Source organism: Acomys minous, assembly GCF_964271855.1.
Source record: "Acomys minous genome assembly, chromosome: 9".
Classification (NCBI taxonomy): Eukaryota; Metazoa; Chordata; class Mammalia; order Rodentia; family Muridae; genus Acomys; species Acomys minous.
In genome coordinates this window covers 88,150,697-88,169,758 of record NC_140490.1, presented here as the reverse complement: position 1 = coordinate 88,169,758, position 19,062 = coordinate 88,150,697, and the positions used below count along the sequence as shown (strand labels likewise).

At 45.1% G+C, this 19,062-nt stretch overlaps 1 protein-coding gene across 1 annotated transcript in view; it reads left to right on the top strand.

Moving 5' to 3' along the window:
* The window catches only part of POLR3B (RNA polymerase III subunit B), a 96,830-nt gene that overhangs the window by 52,049 nt on the left and 25,719 nt on the right, over positions 1–19,062 (top strand). Inside the window, exons 19-22 of the mRNA XM_084796283.1 lie at positions 2,876–3,003; positions 13,916–14,125; positions 16,033–16,191; positions 17,787–17,904. Coding sequence (XP_084652409.1) covers positions 2,876–3,003; positions 13,916–14,125; positions 16,033–16,191; positions 17,787–17,904 — 615 coding nt within the window. The remainder of the gene's footprint in view (positions 1–2,875; positions 3,004–13,915; positions 14,126–16,032; positions 16,192–17,786; positions 17,905–19,062) is intronic.

The window sequence follows — 19,062 nt, the reverse complement described above, 5'->3', positions numbered from 1 at the left end:
AAATGCCTGCAACACCGAATGGTCCTGTCTCTCCTTTAGGAGAAACTCATTTTATTGTGAGTCCCTGAACACCCGCTTTTAAAGCAGACACCCATATCTCGTCACCGCTGGTACTTACTGCCATAAAATAAAAATATGCATTTTACTGTCTTATTTGTGTACAGCGTATCTTGCTGCAGTAGTGGATTATGAGGCAGGGGTTTACTCACTCACCAAAATATTGCATTAATCAAATTCATCTTATTTTAAAATACAGTAATTCTGTTATTTTATTCATAGTCAAGATGTATTTTTAAATGTAGAAGTCCATAACTTTAAAAAGTGAACTTAAACTTGGGTGTAACCCAGTTGGCAGAGTACAATCCTAACATACACAAAGCACCCCGTAAAACCCCAACACCAAATAAAACCGGATATAATGTCAGGTGTGATGGTGTAAGTCTTTAAATCCTGCCTCAGGAGTCAGAGACAGGCCAATCTCTGTGAGTTCAAGGCCAGCCTATCAACATAGTAAGTTCTAGGACAGCCAGGGCTACAAAGTGAGATCCTATCTTAAAAAAAAAAACAAGCACTGGCTGTTCCTCCAGGGGTCCTGAGTTCAATTCCAGCACGCACATGGTGGCTCACAACCATCTATAATGAGATCTGATGCCCTCTTCTGGCCTGCAGACAGAGCACTCATCTACACATAAAATAAAGAAAAAAATCAATAAAATAAAATAAAATGTGGTTTAGTGATACATGTAATTCTATCTCTCAAGAGGTGGAGGCAATAAGACGAGAAGTTCAAGGTCATCCTCAGCTACATAGAGCCTGTCACTCTGTCCTGTGCGCTGAAAGCTCCTGCCTCAGGGAGCAGGATGAGCCTGCGCTCTTTCCCATCCCAGCCGACTCCACAGGACCCAGTACTAGTTGTTTACTGTGCACTGAGTGGTGCGTAGGTGCATGCATGGTCCCACAGAATGTACGTACAGCACAACAGGAACATGGTTATCCTTTTTAATTCAACATCTCATGGTGTGGGCACATTATTTGCTTACATACATAGTTTATTTAGCCTTTTCCCTGCTGGAATTTAGTGGGTTTGTTTTAATATCAAGTAAATGTAAGTATGTTGCGTGTAGTGAAATCTCTCAATTCCTGTTCAGGATAAATATACAGTGGTTGTGATTGTAAAGGAAATAATTTTCCTTTTTCATAAACCTAAAATTCAGATCATTTAGATGTTCAATATTTATAACAGACTATATCATCTGAAAACGTTGCTGTTTTGTGATAAAAGAGAACCTTTGTGTTTCACCTACATGCTAGTCAAGCCCTGCCGCTGAACCACATCCTCTAGCCAGACTGTTTTATTCTGATGTAGAAAATGCAGCTTTAAGCTACACTTCTTAAAGCAACAACAACAAAATACCTAGACTGGCGCTTCGTAAACCAACCCACCCAGACCCTTTGCCGGCCTGCTGTCAAAGGTGCTCATCAGATGGAAGGTTCCGCTGGGTCCCAAGGGAAACGCTGTTCTTCCAGATTACAGCTACATGGAAGGCACGTCTCCTCCAGAGTGAGAGGAACAGATGAGGAAGTAGAGCTTTTACCAGACACGGTACCACCAACACTCCACAGGGGGTGTGGCCCTGCTTTCTTAGAAATGGCCTCTCCCCTCAGATGCTGTGAGCCTTTGAAACGGCGAAGGTTCTACTTCATGGACCCTTGAGTTAGGAACACGGGATCACTGCATAGCATGTATCATGCATGTGATACGTGTTACTGAGTAACACCCCTTATATACTTAGGCTGCCCTTTGCCAGAAATGTGTGAGCTACTTTAGTATATAGCCCGGCCTGAGTTTTCTGCAGAACTGTATTATGAAGTAACTAAGATTCCAACACCTACTAGTCAGATATCTATGACAAGGCGTCCCATAGGAATAGAGTGAGCGGCACTGATAGACACGAAGTTCTAGGAGCCAGGAGAAAACGAAAGTACTAAGTAAGTAATTACTGTGTTTGGAAGGGATACTGAGGACTGAATCTAGGGCATCACACACGAGGGGCAGGCTCTTTACCACCTAGCTATCACCAGCCCTTGATTTAAATACTTTCATTATCCCACTGTGTTCAAAATATTGTCTCCATGTAATGAATATTTTTAATGAGATACTTTACATTTTTCCCATTGCAAGTCTTTAAAATCTTATACGTGCTTAATAGCTAAATTTCATTAGAAATAGTAAATCTGATAGAACTTTCACAGTTGAATAGGTAGATTCACAAATGTAAGTTGTTTGAAATATAATGATAGTTTAGAATAAGAAACTGAGTTATTTAAATTTAAAATTGAGTTTTAAAATTTAAATCCATTAAAATTGGGTAAAATCTAAAATTCATCTTCTCAGAAGTCTAATGTTAGAACTGCTCAGTGGCCACCATCAGTGGGTGACCATGGTCTGCATAGGTTTGCACCTACTCATTTTCAAAGAGATCTGTTTTTTTCCCCACACACGGTACAGGCTTCTCAAGCTGTGTGTCCATGTGGAAATCACTATGATAGCATACTTCTGTGCTTCTTGTAGAGACTTCTTTCTATTGCGTATCACTGGCAGGGTCTATTATGATAATGCTTTATTTTTATATAAACACTTTTATACTGTCTCCCTTCTCTTTTATTTCCATCACTGATAAGAATTTTTATCATAAAACTGTTTAAATTTTTTCCTGTTTTATCTCAGCATGTTTTTATTTTACCAGTTTCACTAGCTTCAAAATTTATTATAAATCCCCTGGAGACCTATGTAATAGTATCTTTTATATCCTTAAACAGACACTGGTTTTAGCCCTTGATGCCTAAACTACCTAAATCTTCATTAATTTGCCAGAGACACCACCCACTTGGAGATTGAACCCTTCACTCTTCTTGGTGTTTGTGCCGGCCTGATCCCATACCCTCATCACAACCAGTCTCCCAGAAACACCTACCAGTGTGCTATGGGCAAGCAAGCCATGGGTAAGAGTGCCTTATTAAACCTGCTTCTAAACTGCGCGGAGAAAGCCTTTCGTTGGTGTTCTCACTACTGTGCCTTTGAGCAGTTGAGGGCTAGTGACACCTCGGGGTTGTTAACCTCGAAGAGCCTGGGGACTCTGATGCTTACAGGAGCCCTGCCCTGTCTTTTGCTTAAACAAACATGGAGATCTCACCTGCTTTCTTTAACCAACAGAGTTGCACATAATAAATTTCCCATAATTACAAGTGTAGGTTAACCAGGAAAGATGTGTGAAAGGGCAGAGCAACTGAATGCAAAGGGAAGAGTAAAAGGAGTGAGGAAGTTTACTGGGTACATACATATTGTCTGCATGAAGGTCACGAGCCCGTCCTATCCTTATAGTTGCTATTGTATCTCTTTCTCCTGCTGAATTTCCCCCTCTTTCTCTTTTCTATTAATTTATCTACCCATCCATACATCCATAACATTCACTGAGCAAGACTGGCAGTCAGAAAGACGTCAGACAGAGCTCTCTGCTTACAGAGTTTCGACACAGTCGGAGAGACAGGCAGAGTAGACCAGTAGCAAGGAGCTGGGAACTGAGGGGGAGAAGGGTACACATGAAAGTGGAATGCACTGGGAAGCATCTTGCTACGTGGTATGTCTCTGTAGCAAGAAGATGTCACGTTGTGGTAGAGAGTGTATGCTACATGGAGGAATACACGAGAGTAAGTGTGATCCTTGGAGCAGTGTGAAGAGTCCAGCCCGTAGCCAAATCATACAGACTTGTTGAAGATGTTTTTCAAATCCTAGTATACTTAATGAATTTTCATCCCCACATGACATGTCATTTCTAATCTCAAGGGCTAAAGGAAGGTTAATTTTCAGACCCTGTGAACAGTAGAGGGGGAGGTTCTACGTCGCCACAGTCAGCCACTGTCCCTCTTTCAGCTGCAGTTGGCCGGAAAGAAATCCTGCTTCCTCACTACAGGCAGGAAGTATAGATATTTCTTCCTGAGTCTCTTCCTGTGCCCCTCGGCTGGCTCTGGAGAGGTGACAAGCAGATTGTCCCGCCACCGTCTACCTGAACGGTGTAACGCCTGGACAGTTGGGACTAGGTCCCAGTGGGAAAATCTGAACAGCGGCTCATCAATTTCGCTTCCTAGTCACCCTTAGACATGTAGGCTGACGCCCTGCCTCTGCTCCCGACTTGCTAACGCATTGAAATATACAGTACCGCTCCCTGTGTGCCATGAAAGGGCTATCACTTCTTTGGGGTTTACCAAACCATTTTGTTTCATGATGTGACTCCAGCTGAAACAATACACCTTTTGTGTGAGACCTTCAGCAGAATTAACAGAAGAGCAATCACCGCAAGAGTAATGCTCTTGTTTTGTCTGAAGATACAAACAGACGCGCCAGCCATCTCCAGTCAGTGAAGCTGTTTAAAAATAAAGAAGGGACTCAAAGGAGGGGGGGAAATATTTTTATTACAACCCTCTCTACCACCACCACCCCAAACTGGAAAACCAACCTTTATTTTGTGGCCCCACATGTCTGAAGCGCCGGGTTACTTACCACACACAGTTAAGCAGGATCAGTGTGCACAGAAAGCCAATTCAGTGTCTGTGGAGTTCTTTTGTAGTCTTCTGTGTGAAGGTTTTTTTCCTCGTTTTGTTGTGAGTGTCATTTGCAATTCATTGTCTGTGTTTTCTGAGGTTGGTGTATTCAGCTGCTCTGACCCTGGGTCCTGCACATTTAGCTCCTTGGATACAATCCTCTGACGTTACTGCTGACGCTTGCAGGACAAAAGCCACTGAATATCTTAAGTCATTAAAAAAAAAAAGCCTTTGTTACTGTTTGTTATTAAAACACACCTGACCGGGAAGGAAAGCATAGAGAAGTGCGTTTAAAATTGACACATGGCAGGGCCACATTTCCCTTCAGACACGGAAATAGCTGCAGGAGTTCGGAGCCAAGTCCGTATGAAAGGCACAGAAGGATCAGTGAGAGAGAAGCCAGAGCAGAGGCCCAGGTCTGAGGCAAGCCCAGTCCTTTGAGCAGGCTGCTCTAGATCATGTGAGCCCCCCACGCCCCAGCCCCCCAGTCCTTGCTGCTGGGAACTGGAGCCACTTTAAAGAGGATACATGGCAGAAGGCTCTTAATCTCAGCCTCTGTGTTTCACTTGTCATTTGTCTGTTGTCCATGTAGAAAGTGAAAGACACTAGTCCAGAACTAGCTCCCTAAATATTCTAGCCAGCCTGGAAGAGTTGCTGTGTCCAACCCCTTGCCCTTTCCATATCAACCCCCTGTCTCCCTCATACGGTGAGCCAGTAGCTCCTTTTCTGTTGCCACCAGGAAGTTCCATAAGACCAGTGTGAATCACAGGACCCCAGAGCCCAGCCTCACACATCAGAGAGCTCATTGAACAAGCTGCCTGCAAAGGTGCTTCCTAAATCGCAGACGCGTCAAGTTATTAGTAAAGTCCGAGTGGCATACAGCATCTCTCTGTGCTGCCGAGACCCTCTCACTTCCGTGGGCGTGGCTGTGGGTGTTGTGTGTGCCTCAGGCTCAGAACAGAAAGTCAGGTAGACACCTGGCAGTGGTCAGCCTCCAGGACTATGAGCTGCCTTGTGCGCCTGCAAGGCAGAGGTCAGAGTCTCACTCATATCCTGCCTGCTTTCCTAGCTGCCTGTCCTCTGGAGGAACTCTCTCCTTTCTAAAGGATTGCCCAGTCACTATCAGCAAGTTTATGAATATGCATCACAGACCTCCTCCAGCCCTTCCCCCTTCAGCGCCAAGTTGCTGAGACTTAAAAACAAAACAAAACCAAACTCAGGAGCTGGGACAGCTTCTGTTTTTTGTCTTCTGTTTCTTCTTCCAGAATCTTGTTTCTAAGCAGACCATTTCTTCCTATGTTTAAACTGGAGTGGAATGTCCTGGGATTGAGATATTTAAAGAACATAATGTTCAAGAATCCTCATAAAATTTTGTTTCATCCCACGCTTCTGCCCCACTGTTTGTTTTGTGTATCTATTCTTTTTCTGTTTAGGGGGCAAAGAAATAGCCAGTTATTGTTGAGTTTCTCTTTTTAAGGTTTTGTTTTGTTAATTATGTAGCCTTTCTAGGTGTCCCTGTGTGTGTAATGGCTCCTGAGACGGAAACGCTCCGGTGGTCCCTGCACTCTGTGGAGCTTCACACACCCCTGGGCTTCACTCGGGCGGAGAGGTTCCTGTGCAGTCAGCTTGGTGCGTTCTGTTAGGTTCGAGTTTGCATTAGAGTGACAGGAAGTTACTGCTTCAGCCTGCAGCTTGTCTGTGAGTTCCAACTCAGGAGGATGGGCGGACTGCAAGGTGACACTGACCGCCAGCTGCTGGTGTGGCCACGGCCTGAGGGTGTTGCTGGGCCTTGAGCCCAGGGATTCAATATTGCCCAACACGTGCTGTGCTGCCCCAGGCCTTTAAGTTCTTACATGCATTCAGGTTTGTAAGTATGACAGCAGTCCCATGAGGCTTGTATTTTCTTTCTGACAAGAAAGGTAAACTCCAGAGTGATGGGGTAGTTAGACTGTGGGCTCCAGAGTGATGGGGTAGTTAGACTGTGGACTCCACAGTGATGGGGTAGTTAGACTGTGGGCTCCAGAGTGATGGGGTAGTTAGACTGTGGGCTCCAGAGTGATGGGGTAGTTAGACTGTGGGCTCCAGAGTGATGGGGTAGTTAGACTGTGGACTCCAGAGTGATGGGGTAGTTAGACTGTGGACTCCACAGTGATGGGGTAGTTAGACTGTGGACTCCAGAGTGATGGGGTAGTTAGACTGTGGGCTCCAGAGTGATGGGGTAGTTAGACTTTGGGCTCCAGAGTGATGGGGTAGTTAGACTGTGGGCTCCAGAGTGATGGGGTAGTTAGACTGTGGACTCCAGAGTGATGGGGTAGTTAGACTGTGGGCTCCACAGTGATGGGGTAGTTAGACTGTGGGCTCCAGAGTGATGGGGTAGTTAGACTGTGGACTCCAGAGTGATGGGGTAGTTAGACTGTGGGCTCCAGAGTGATGGGGTAGTTAGACTGTGGGCTCCAGAGTGATGGGGTAGCTTAGACTGTGGACTCCAGAGTGATGGGGTAGTTAGACTGTGGGCTCCAGAGTGATGGGGTAGTTAGACTGTGGGCTCCAGAGTGATGGGGTAGTTAGACTGTGGACTCCACAGTGATGGGGTAGTTAGACTGTGGGCTCCAGAGTGATGGGGTAGTTAGACTTTGGGCTCCAGAGTGATGGGGTAGTTAGACTTTGGGCTCCAGAGTGATGGGGTAGTTAGACTGTGGGCTCCAGAGTGATGGGGTAGTTAGACTGTGGGCTCCAGAGTGATGGGGTAGTTAGACTGTGGACTCCAGAGTGATGGGGTAGTTAGACTGTGGGCTCCAGAGTGATGGGGTAGTTAGACTGTGGGCTCCAGAGTGATGGGGTAGCTTAGACTGTGGACTCCAGAGTGATGGGGTAGTTAGACTGTGGGCTCCAGAGTGATGGGGTAGTTAGACTGTGGGCTCCAGAGTGATGGGGTAGTTAGACTGTGGACTCCACAGTGATGGGGTAGTTAGACTGTGGGCTCCAGAGTGATGGGGTAGTTAGACTTTGGGCTCCAGAGTGATGGGGTAGTTAGACTTTAGGCTCCAGAGTGATGGGGTAGTTAGACTGTGGGCTCCAGAGTGATGGGGTAGTTAGACTTTGGGCTCCAGAGTGATGGGGTAGTTAGACTGTGGGCTCCAGAGTGATGGGGTAGTTAGACTGTGGGCTCCAGAGTGATGGGGTAGTTAGACTTTGGGCTCCAGAGTGATGGGGTAGTTAGACTGTGGACTCCAGAGTGATGGGGTAGCTTAGACTGTGGGCTCCAGAGTGATGGGGTAGTTAGACTGTGGGCTCCAGAGTGATGGGGTAGTTAGACTGTGGGCTCCAGAGTGATGGGGTAGTTAGACTGTGGGCTCCAGAGTGATGGGGTAGCTTAGACTGTGGGCTTCAGAGTGATGGGGTAGTTAGACTGTGGGCTCCAGAGTGATGGGGTAGTTAGACTGTGGACTCCAGAGTGATGGGGTAGTTAGACTGTGGGCTCCAGAGTGATGGGGTAGCTTAGACTGTGGGCTCCAGAGTGATGGGGTAGTTAGACTGTGGGCTCCAGAGTGATGGGGTAGTTAGACTGTGGGCTCCAGAGTGATGGGGTAGTTAGACTGTGGGCTCCAGAGTGATGGGGTAGCTTAGACTGTGGGCTCCAGAGTGATGGGGTAGTTAGACTGTGGGCTCCAGAGTGATGGGGTAGCTTAGACTGTGGGCTTCAGAGTGATGGGGTAGTTAGACTGTGGGCTCCAGAGTGATGGGGTAGTTAGACTGTGGGCTCCAGAGTGATGGGGTAGTTAGACTGTGGGCTCCAGAGTGATGGGGTAGCTTAGACTGTGGGCTTCAGAGTGATGGGATAGTTAGACTGTGGGCTCCAGAGTGATGGGGTAGTTAGACTTTGGGCTCCAGAGTGATGGGGTAGTTAGACTGTGGACTCCAGAGTGATGGGGTAGTTAGACTGTGTGTGTTTTATCTCCTATGCAATCTCTCTCGTAAGACTCACTGAAGTTCTTCTCTGCTGAGACTCATTTCCTCCACATAGTTCTGGAACTTTTGTGGCCATAAGCAGGCTGGCTTCTCTACTACATTGTACATTATAAACTCACCAAAGATAGAAACTTCCCTTTATTATTGTATCCTTGTGCCTAGCCAGCTTAGTAAGTAGGATGGTAAATGCAACCTGATTCTGATTTATTATAGAACAACTACAATAAAGACAGTGTGGTATTGATTCAAGGGTAGATATATGGATGAATGAAGCAGAATAAACAGTTGAGGAAGAGATGCGTGCATTTATAGGCAATTGATTTTCTTATTTGAGACCTCGCGTTAATTTGTAGGCCTGGCTGGCCTGGAACTCAGTATGTAAACCAAGGTGCCTCTCACCCAGAGAGCTGCCTGCCTCTGCCTTCCAAGTGCCAGGATTACAGGTGGGCGCCGCTGCCACCACTAAGGTTTGGCTTTCTAAAAAAAATTTTTAAATATGTATATGATGTGGGAGGAAGGAGAGTGTGTGTATGTGAGTGTAGGTGCCCTTAGAAGTCAGAGGTGTCAGATCCCTGGGGCTGAGTTACTTACTGGTGGTCATGAATTGCCTGCTGTGGATGATGAGCATGAACTCAAGTCTTTTGAAAGAGCTGCACGTGCGCTTAACTGCTGAGCCGTCTCTCCAGCCCTGGCAAATGATTTTTAATGAAAGTGATGTATCAGTTCACTGGGGAAAGAAAAATTCTCAACATATTTTATTATATATATCTCTATGTAAAAAAATTCCTACCTGATACTATAGAAAAAATAACACATTGTGAATCATAGCCCTAAGCATAAAAGCTAAAACCATAAAACTTGAAGAAGGAAATTTCTGAGAAAACATATAATTTGAGTTAAGCTTTCTAACAAATTATAATAAAAAGTTTATAAATTAAATTTCTCAAAATTAATTTTTTTTTCTCTTGAAAGCCACCTGGAGCTATGAAAATGTAGGCCCCGGAGTGGGAGGAAGGATCCTGCCCTATACATTAGATACCTAGTTTATATAAAGAACTCTGGTAATAAGACAACCCCATTAAGATAAGCAAAGAAAGCCCAAACTGAGACACTCCACAGAGTGTTCAGAATGACCAGCGTGCCCGCTGGACTGCTCAGCGGTACAGGTGTCTCATACACACAAAGTACAGCCACCACGAGGCTCTGCACATGCCCTGGCGCAGCATAATGAAAGGCCAGCATTTGCATGTAGGGTGCAGATCAGCTGGAAGGCTCAGGCATTGCTGATGGAGCTAAAAGAAGGTAGAGTCACTCTACCCAGTTATTTGGCAGTGTCTGCAAGCCAAGTATACTGTTACTCTCACACTCTATTGTATCTCATAGTGATTAAAGCTGAGGGCAAAGAATGAAAGAAAGATTGAATTCATATAACTTTATTTTTCTGTAAACACTACTTTGTTACTGGCATAGAATCTGTTCATCGTGCCCTAAATTAAAGCACCTTTCCCTTGTTTTAACTTACATTTGAATACTCTGCCATTCCCCCCTGCTTGATGACTTAAGAAAGTCATCAGGAAAATGTGGCTTAGTGGCAAAATCCCTGTCCTGGTAGTAAGCAGGGGAAATCACTAGAGGCAATGGTTACAGCAAAATGGGGCGGTGGAAGCAAACCAGGGCATTTAGGTGTCCTTTTGTTAGCTGTGTGTGTTATTTCCCCCAGTGTCTTTTGTGATGTGCCTTGTGCATGCTGGGCAAGCACTGCCTCCAAGCTACAGCCCCAGTCCTGGAGTGCTCTTTAAGAAGACTGAAAGCATCAGTAAGGACATTGTAGTCTGCCCGTCAGGCCTGATGTTTACATAGACAAGCCTTTATACTTAATTTCTTTAAATATTTAATATCTAATATTTATTTAATATTGAATATTAATATCTAATATATAAATATCTAATATTTAATATCTTAGAAATTGTAGGGCTTTAATGGCATTGTAAGATTTTGTGATACAGAAATCTTAGTTTGTATGTAATATTTTAATATGCTTCTGAAAGCGATGTGTGCAAGTATAGTGCACAAGTGTTTTTTAAAGAAAAATTTCCAATGAGTCATAACCCCAGATGTGCTAAATGATTTTTCTCTTCCTTCACATAGTGGTCAGCAGCAGTTCTGGGCTTGAGAGCCCAATTTAGAGCAGGATCGGGCTCCGTGGCCATTGTTGAGAGAGGCGGCCATGTGTGTTTCCCTGCTGCATGATAATGCTTGTCTCAGTTTCAGAAGACATGCTTTGGTAGCCTGGTGGGACAGTGCCTGAATCCTCAGCTCAAGCTGAGTCAACGACGCAGTTGGAGCCGAAGTCACAACCTAAGCCTTAAATGGTTTCATAGAAAGAGATAAACTTGCTGTCTGAACTGTGTCATGATCCCAGCAGAGGTAGTCTTAGGCTAAAGCAGTGAGTGGTCACTGTCAGGTGCTGGTCTGGTTCATTAGTTGTCACTGCAAATTGCAGTTTCTAGTGCAGACTCAACAAAAGGTCCGTTAGGTTCAGTCTGACTCCTGTCTTTGAGCTGACTTTTGGTAAGTTTTGTAAGATTTCAGCACCAGTGTGTGCATAGTCTGTTAAGAAGCCTGACTTCTTCACCTTACTTCACTTGACATTTCCTGAGCAATTGCCATGAGCTCCTCATTACAGTGTGCCTTCTGGGCAGCTCTTGCCATTGCCTTTGGTGGTGATTGTCAAGGAGTGACATTTTTTTTTTCTGCTCAAGTAGTTGGTTTCAGTCCTGAGTTAAGATTGCTATTGATTTTTCTTTAGTGGGTGTGGGAGGGCTGGGGATGGAATGCAGGCGATCTAAAAACAGGCCGCAGAAGTTAGAGGAAACAAAATACAGTGCTGGGTATCTAGTCACACTTTGGCTTAGCTCCATCCCGTGGTACTTCAGGCTGATGGATATGTATCTGTATCACCTTAGAGGCACGTGCATGACACAAGCAAAGTATCCTCCCCATGCTACCAGCTCACCTTCCCAGTCACTCATGAGTGGAGAATGCTCAGACGTTAAGGGGATTCAATTGCCCCCATGTGATCTTACAGCAGGGCAGCTCGGTCTCCTAGTTTAAAGTCTATCTTTTAGGGTCAGCTATGTGTCCATGAACCCAAAAGATAGAAAGATTCTTCTTTAGGAAGGCCATAAATCCATCTGTAGGACTAAAGTTCAGATTTCACTTGTAGTTGACAGTAACCCACTAACACACCCTTCTAAGGACTGTCAGGTGAGAAGGCTGATTGCTAAGGAGGAAAGAGCTCGTCCTAGCTAGGCTTTATCTTCATTGCTTACTCTAGCTAGGCTTGTATCCTCCCTCCTCACCCTGCTACACTGTATCCTCCCTCCTCACCCTGCTACACTGTATCCTCACTGCTCACCCTGCTACACTGTATCCTCACTGTTCACCCTGCTACACTGTATCCTCACTGCTCACCCTGCTACACTGCATCCTCACTGCTCACCCTGCTACACTGTATCCTCACTGCTCACCCTGCTACACTGCATCCTCACCGCTCACCCTGCTACACTGCATCCTCACTGCTCACCCTGCTACACTGCATCCTCACTGCTCACCCTGCTACACTGTATCCTCACTGCTCACCCTGCTACACTGTATCCTCACCGCTCACCCTGCTACACTGTATCCTCACCGCTCACCCTGCTACACTGTATCCTCACCGCTCACCCTGCTACACTGTATCCTCACCGCTCACCCTGCTACACTGCATCCTCACCGCTCACCCTGCTACACTGCATCCTCACCGCTCACCCTGCTACACTGCATCCTCACCGCTCACCCTGCTACACTGCATCCTCACCGCTCACCCTGCTACACTGCATCCTCACCGCTCACCCTGCTACACTGCATCCTCACCGCTCACCCTGCTACCCTGTATCCTCACCGCTCACCCTGCTACACTGCATCCTCACTGCTCACCCTGCTACACTGTATCCTCACCGCTCACCCTGCTACACTGTATCCTCCCTCCTCACCCTGCTACACTGTATCCTCACTGCTCACCCTGCTACACTGTATCCTCACTGTTCACCCTAGTTACACTGTATCCTCACTGCTCACCCTGCTACACTGCATCCTCACTGCTCACCCTGCTACACTATATCCTCACCACTCACCCTAGTTACACTGTATCCTCACTGCTCACCCTAGTTACACTGTATCCTCACCGCTTACCCTAGTTACACTGTATCCTCACTGCTCACCCTAGTTACACTGTATCCTCACCGCTTACCCTAGTTACACTGTATCCTCACTGCTCACCCTGCTACACTGTATCCTCACTGCTCACCCTGCTACACTGTATCCTCACTGCTTACCCTGCTACACTGTATCCTCACTGCTCACCCTGCTACACTGTATCCTCACTGCTCACCCTGCTACACTGTATCCTCACTGCTCACCCTGCTACACTGCATCCTCACTGCTCACCCTGCTACACTGTATCCTCACTGCTCACCCTGCTACACTGTATCCTCACTGCTCACCCTGCTACACTGTATCCTCACTGCTCACCCTGCTACACTGTATCCTCACCGCTCACCCTGCTACACTGTATCCTCACTGCTCACCGTAGTTACACTGTATCCTCACTGCTTACCCTGCTACACTGTATCCTCACTGCTCATCCTAGCCAGGCTGTATCCTCACTTCTTAGGAAAGGGGACCTGGTCTTTCCCCAAGTGTTCCAGGTGTTTTGTATAGGTAGTTTTGTTGTTGTTATTTTGTTTGTTTGTTTTTGCTGCTTCTAGTAAAAAATTAGCAGATATACACGTCTCTACCTTCAGTTGAATTATTTCTTCATTCCATTCTTCCTTTCTTTTCCTTCTAAAACTTTTACTGTCATTAGTTTATGTATTCTGTTGTGCTGTACGAGCTCCTGCATATGAAAACCCCATATTGTTCTCACATCATCTTAACAGAACCAAGTATAGGTTTGTGGACTTAATTGTGAAATTAACACATAAGAACTAAAATTGCACAAATAGGATTGATTGCATTTATTAAGTCCAAAAAGCTGAAATTATTTAGATTGTTATTATTCTGATTATATTTTTCTGTGATTTTTAAATATTAGTGAGAAAAGTTACTAATATTTAAAATCCCAGAAAAAATATAACCAGAGTAATAAAGTTATCTTAGAAAATCAGCAGCTACCATATGAGTATTGTCTTTGAAATGTTCAACCTGAGATTTTCTTCATTTCGATTAAGTAAATTTAAATTCATTACTTCTTGATTATTCTGCAGGATATAATGGCTGGTTTTTGTTTTCTCCAATCTTAATAAAGGTACCATTGGATACAACCAGCGAAACAGGATTGATACACTTATGTATCTATTAGCTTATCCACAAAAACCCATGGTTAAAACAAAAACAATTGAGTTGATAGACTTTGAGAAGTTGCCGGCTGGACAGAACGCAACTGTGGCCGTGATGAGTTACAGTGGCTACGATATTGAAGATGCTCTGGTTCTGAACAAGGCCTCTCTGGACAGGGGTAAGTGAGCTCAAGGACTGACCACTTGAGATTGGCTATCCTCTCCGAGCTTGTCCCTAGAGAAGGCTTACCCTTCCTCTCTCAGCAGCCGTTGAGTGCCTGTAGCTCTTCATCTAGGGGTAGAGACTTGGAAATATCCCCGCCCACCTTGGCAAAGCAACTAGTGTTGTCACTCTGCAGCGTTTGTTGAGGCAACCATTTTGTTGCAGTGTCCTCTGTGCAGGTCACTGCCGTGTCTGGGAAACTGTAAGACCTGTTACACTTCTGTGTCAGATTTGTTTGCTTACTTTGTTTTAAATGACTGACATTGAAATGTGTATTAAATATTTAACTTCAGGGTTTTAATTACTTTATTTTATTGGGGTAGATTGAACATTTCTCAAAGAGAAAAATAAATGAAAGGTTTTTTGTTTTCCTACCAGGAATTAAACGGTACATGAAAGGCTGGGCTCTGTTTGGTTGTGGGTTTGTTGTTGTTGTTGTTGCTGCTGCTGCTGCTGCTGTTTTGATACATCTGGTAATGCATGCAGCTGTAACCGTGTGTTAGAGAGCAGATGGAGAAGGCTGTCACTGTACAGCTTCAGCCCACAGTCCACGGCACACTTGTTAGCCAGAAGTCAGAAGCACGGCACAGCCCTTATCTGGTCATGGTTGTGTTTTTTTTCTTCTTCTTCACTCTCTGAACATTGTGCTTCCACAGGTCAGCACTGCATGACCTAGCCAGCACCACCTGGCCAGCAGGCTGGCTGCTCTATTCAGTCCCGAGCTCCTTCCCTCTCTGGCATACCCACGATGCCTCCCCTTCCCTCTCCCTAGTTGCTAGGCAGCCATAATAGTACTCCTAGACATGTGTCACTGGCATTAATGTTGGCTGCACTGAATTTATGCCCCCTTTTTTCTCAAATGACAACAGCCATGCTTTAAAGCTGGATATTTTCCTTTCTGATTAACTGGTAACGTTGATGTGGAAACCGAAGACTTCGTGATGTCTATCAGAAACATAATTTAATGGCCAGAGTTTACCCTCCACTAGCTTTTAAACTTCCATCTATAAATAAAATATCTATTTGTGCTCAGAAGAAACAGTGGGGCGGTTTTTTGCAGTGTGGATTCACATGTACTGCAGGAGTTGTCGATGCAGTTTCAGATCATGTAGTTTCTCAGAGCACCTGGCTCTGAGCTGCCTTGCCGGGGCTGCACAGGTCACGGCGGGGGCTGTGGTGATGAGCAGTGCCCAGGGACCTACACATGACTCTAGCTACCTTACAGCTTTTTCCCTCTCACAGTCGCCCTCACATTTAAAAGAAAAAGAGGCAGGGGATGGATGTGTTTCCCTTCCTAGAGAAATAAATATTATTTCACTTGCTTGCTTAGGTCTACCCAGTTGTAAATGCCAGAATCAAAGAGAGGAAGACCGTTCAGGGAGGCTTAGCAGAAATCATACACTGAGAGCGTGTGCGGTAGGCAGCCTGGCCTGGGACTTGGTGGACTTGGTCTGCTTTCAGGCGTGCTACACTTCCCTGGTGACTGCGGGTGTTTAATTCTTTGGCCCTTAAGCAGAATGCCGGTAAAAGAAGGAGATGGCAAAGCTGGTTTCTAAGGCCCTTTAAAATTCTGGTATTTCGTGGCTTTATGCCCCTGTGTCCTCCTACATGCTGGAAAGTGGTGTAGAAATCCATGTTTATATCAACAGTGGGCAGAGGAGTGTGAGCCATATTTTGGATTGTTACTTGTTTTGTTTCTTTTTGCCAGTTCCAGATTTACCAATGGTAAAGTAGATTGAAGTTTGGTTTTTCTTTTTCTTCTTGCAAATATGAAGTAAAGTGGCTTATTGAATACCACAAATCCATGTTTTGTCTTAGTTTTGTATCACAGCAGATTCTGACTCATTTGGGATTTCATTTCAGGTTTTGGGCGTTGTCTTGTATATAAAAATGCTAAGTGCACATTGAAACGATACACCAACCAGACTTTTGATAAGGTGATGGGTCCCATGTTGGATGCTGCTACCAGAAAGCCCATCTGGCGACATGAAATTTTAGATGCAGATGGCATTTGTTCTCCAGGTAAAAACCCTTAAAACAATAATGAATTTCAATGTGTACTTTTTGAAATCGTGATAATTATTTAATGGTATTTCTGAAATGTTGATAAGCAGGGCAGAAAGAACCAATGTGTAACTCCCCCTTCTAGATTCAGCCAGTGGGGTCATTTTAGATGAGTTTTTTTCCTGTCTGTTTTTCTATGCATTTTGTATGTTTTCCCATAGCAAAGTTGTATTCTAGGCATAATCTTAAATTATAGAAAAGCCATACTTGAAATCATGTTTTGAATAAGGTCTTGACTCTGTGTTTGTGCTGGTACTTCTTATTTTATACATTTTGCTTATGGTCTTACTTTGGACTATTCTTTCCCTAAAAGCAATGACTTCATTATAATTACTGAATTTGCTGGTAGAACAGAGAGCCCTTGCCTTGGGTCCAGTCCTACAGGCTAGTGTAGAAGGTTAGCACTGATCATGGGGTCAGGTTACACCTAGTGTAAGGAACCATAGAGGTAACTGTGTGGCACAGTGTGGAGGATCTCACAGCCTCTGTAGGGGAGTGAGCTGAAGTCTGCATGTGGGTAGGCGGTGTCTGCTACAGAGAGTTAGAGAAGCCACTTGAAAAGCTATGCAAGTATCGGGAATTGGATAGCTGAGGTGAGCTGAAAGGAAAACAGCACACTAGGGCTGAGTGAGACACAGGGACTGGCTAAAAATTCTGTTGTCAGACCCATCACCTTCCACACAGCATAGTCATGGTTGGGCCCTGGGTGCACAGTGCTACAGGGAGCTATGTTCCCCCAAGCCACACAGTGAGAGCCCCCTCCAGTCTGTCTGCCTTTGCTTCCTTGGAAATTATCCGGAAGCACCAACACTCATCACTGTGGCTTTTAAAATAAGCATGAGGATGGTTATTTAAGTAGCTGGCCCTTAAATTGAAACAGTGGCAAAACCAGAGGAGGGGGGGCTGGTGGGGGCGGAGGTTCTCTCTCTTTTTTAAGGTAAGTAGTTGGTGACTTGGCAATTTCTACAAACAACAACCTATTCTGATGCCCTAAGAGATCCATGAACTCACTGTCGACTAGGGTGGTGCCTGCTTTGTTGTGCCATCTCTGTCTGTCTGTCTGTCTGTCTGTCTGTCTGTCTGTCTCTCTCTCTCTCTCTCTCTCTCTCTCTCTCTCTTTCTCTTTCTCTTTCGTTTTTCAAGACAGGGTTTCTCTGTGTAGCCTTGCCTGTCCTGGACTAGCTTTGTAGACTAGGCTGGCTTCAACATCACAGTGATCCACCTGCCTCTGCCTCCTGAGTGCTGGGGTTAAAAGTGTGTGCCACCATACCTGGTGTTGTGCCGTCATCTCTTAAATCAGCTTCTTGTTGATTGAGGTGGGGTTTCACTTGGGGTATAGGTCTAAGTCAGTTTCTCACTAATCACATGTGGTTTCCATCTGATTGGGTTTTTTTTTTTTCCATACAAAATTACCTCTGAGCCCTGTGGACCCTTACTTTCCACTGAGAAGGCCTGTCTCTACCTTCCACATCTGGGTTTTGTAAGCCTGAGCATAGCGTGTGCGTTCTGCACAGATGACGATGATCTGGTCAGTGCTCTCCTCTTTTTCGTAGGTGAGAAAGTAGAGAACAAACAAGTGCTCGTAAACAAGTCCATGCCGACAGTGACTCAGATTCCTCTGGAAGGAAGTAACGTGCCACAGCAGCCGCAGTACAAAGATGTGCCCATCACGTGTGTATCGCTCCCACCCTGATAAGACAAATGTTTGGGGAAAGAATGGCTGGGGAATTATATACCATATATGATTATGTAGCATGCAGGTCACCATCTCTAGTTCTATGATGTATGTAGATGTGATGTATCATATAGCTATATGATCTTAATAAATTGAAGAACTAGAAACAGCACGTTTGGGTACCCCTTCTTACATGAAAACAGATAAACTGAAGTGTGGAGTCGTATAGCTCCTGTAACCTGGCAACAGGAACAGGCCAAATAGACAGGAGTTCCCTGTAGAAGAAACAGCGAGGTCGCCAAGTGTAGCTTGCTTTTGCTAATGAACAGGAGAGTTTGGAATTCATTATGCAGAGAGTGTCACAACCACATTTGTGTTATAGAAAATAAATAAATAAAACACTACCAACATCATAATATCACCAGGGTACTGGAATGGAGCTGTTTCCAGCCTAGATAAGTTCCCCTGCGTGCCTCTTGGCATTATGTACATACCAGCCTGTGTTTCTAGGGAATTTTCTCTTTAAAACATACCATCTACTTTTGGGCCACCCACATTGGCTCAGGCTGTTCTTTCGGCCTAAGCACTCTCACCTGGAGGGCCACTCTGTGGTAGTGTTTGGCAGCCCACGTGTTTGCCACTGTCGTCTTCCTAGGCCCTAGCAAGAATGGTCCTTGGGTGTCTGGTTACCATAGTCTGGACTGACCATTGTCTGTCTGTCTTACTGGGGCAATCTCCTTTTGTGCAGGCACTCTGGCCTCCAGAGATCCGACTCCTGGTAGACTCTTATAACGCCTGTTTAAAAAGTACACGAGGCAGGATGTGTGTGGGACAGTAATGTTGTATGGTCAGCAGGTGAAAGGACTGTTGCAGATTGGTTAGGCCCTCAGCTGCATCTGGAGATCTCTCGAAGCTCAGCTCTTCTCCATGAGGCAGGCACTCTCACACTAAGTGTGTGAGCCTCCAAAGCGGCTGTTGATAGTGTTTGTAATAAAGCAGTAACTGTCAGATTGTTATGTTATGTCTTCCTCATAAGAAATGCCTAAGGCTGCAAAAAACAAAGTCTTAAGTTTAAATTTAACGTGGGAAATGAGAGTAATTTTTCAGAACATGCGAGGAGAATATGGAAATAGTTCGTGGAGGGCTTGAAGACA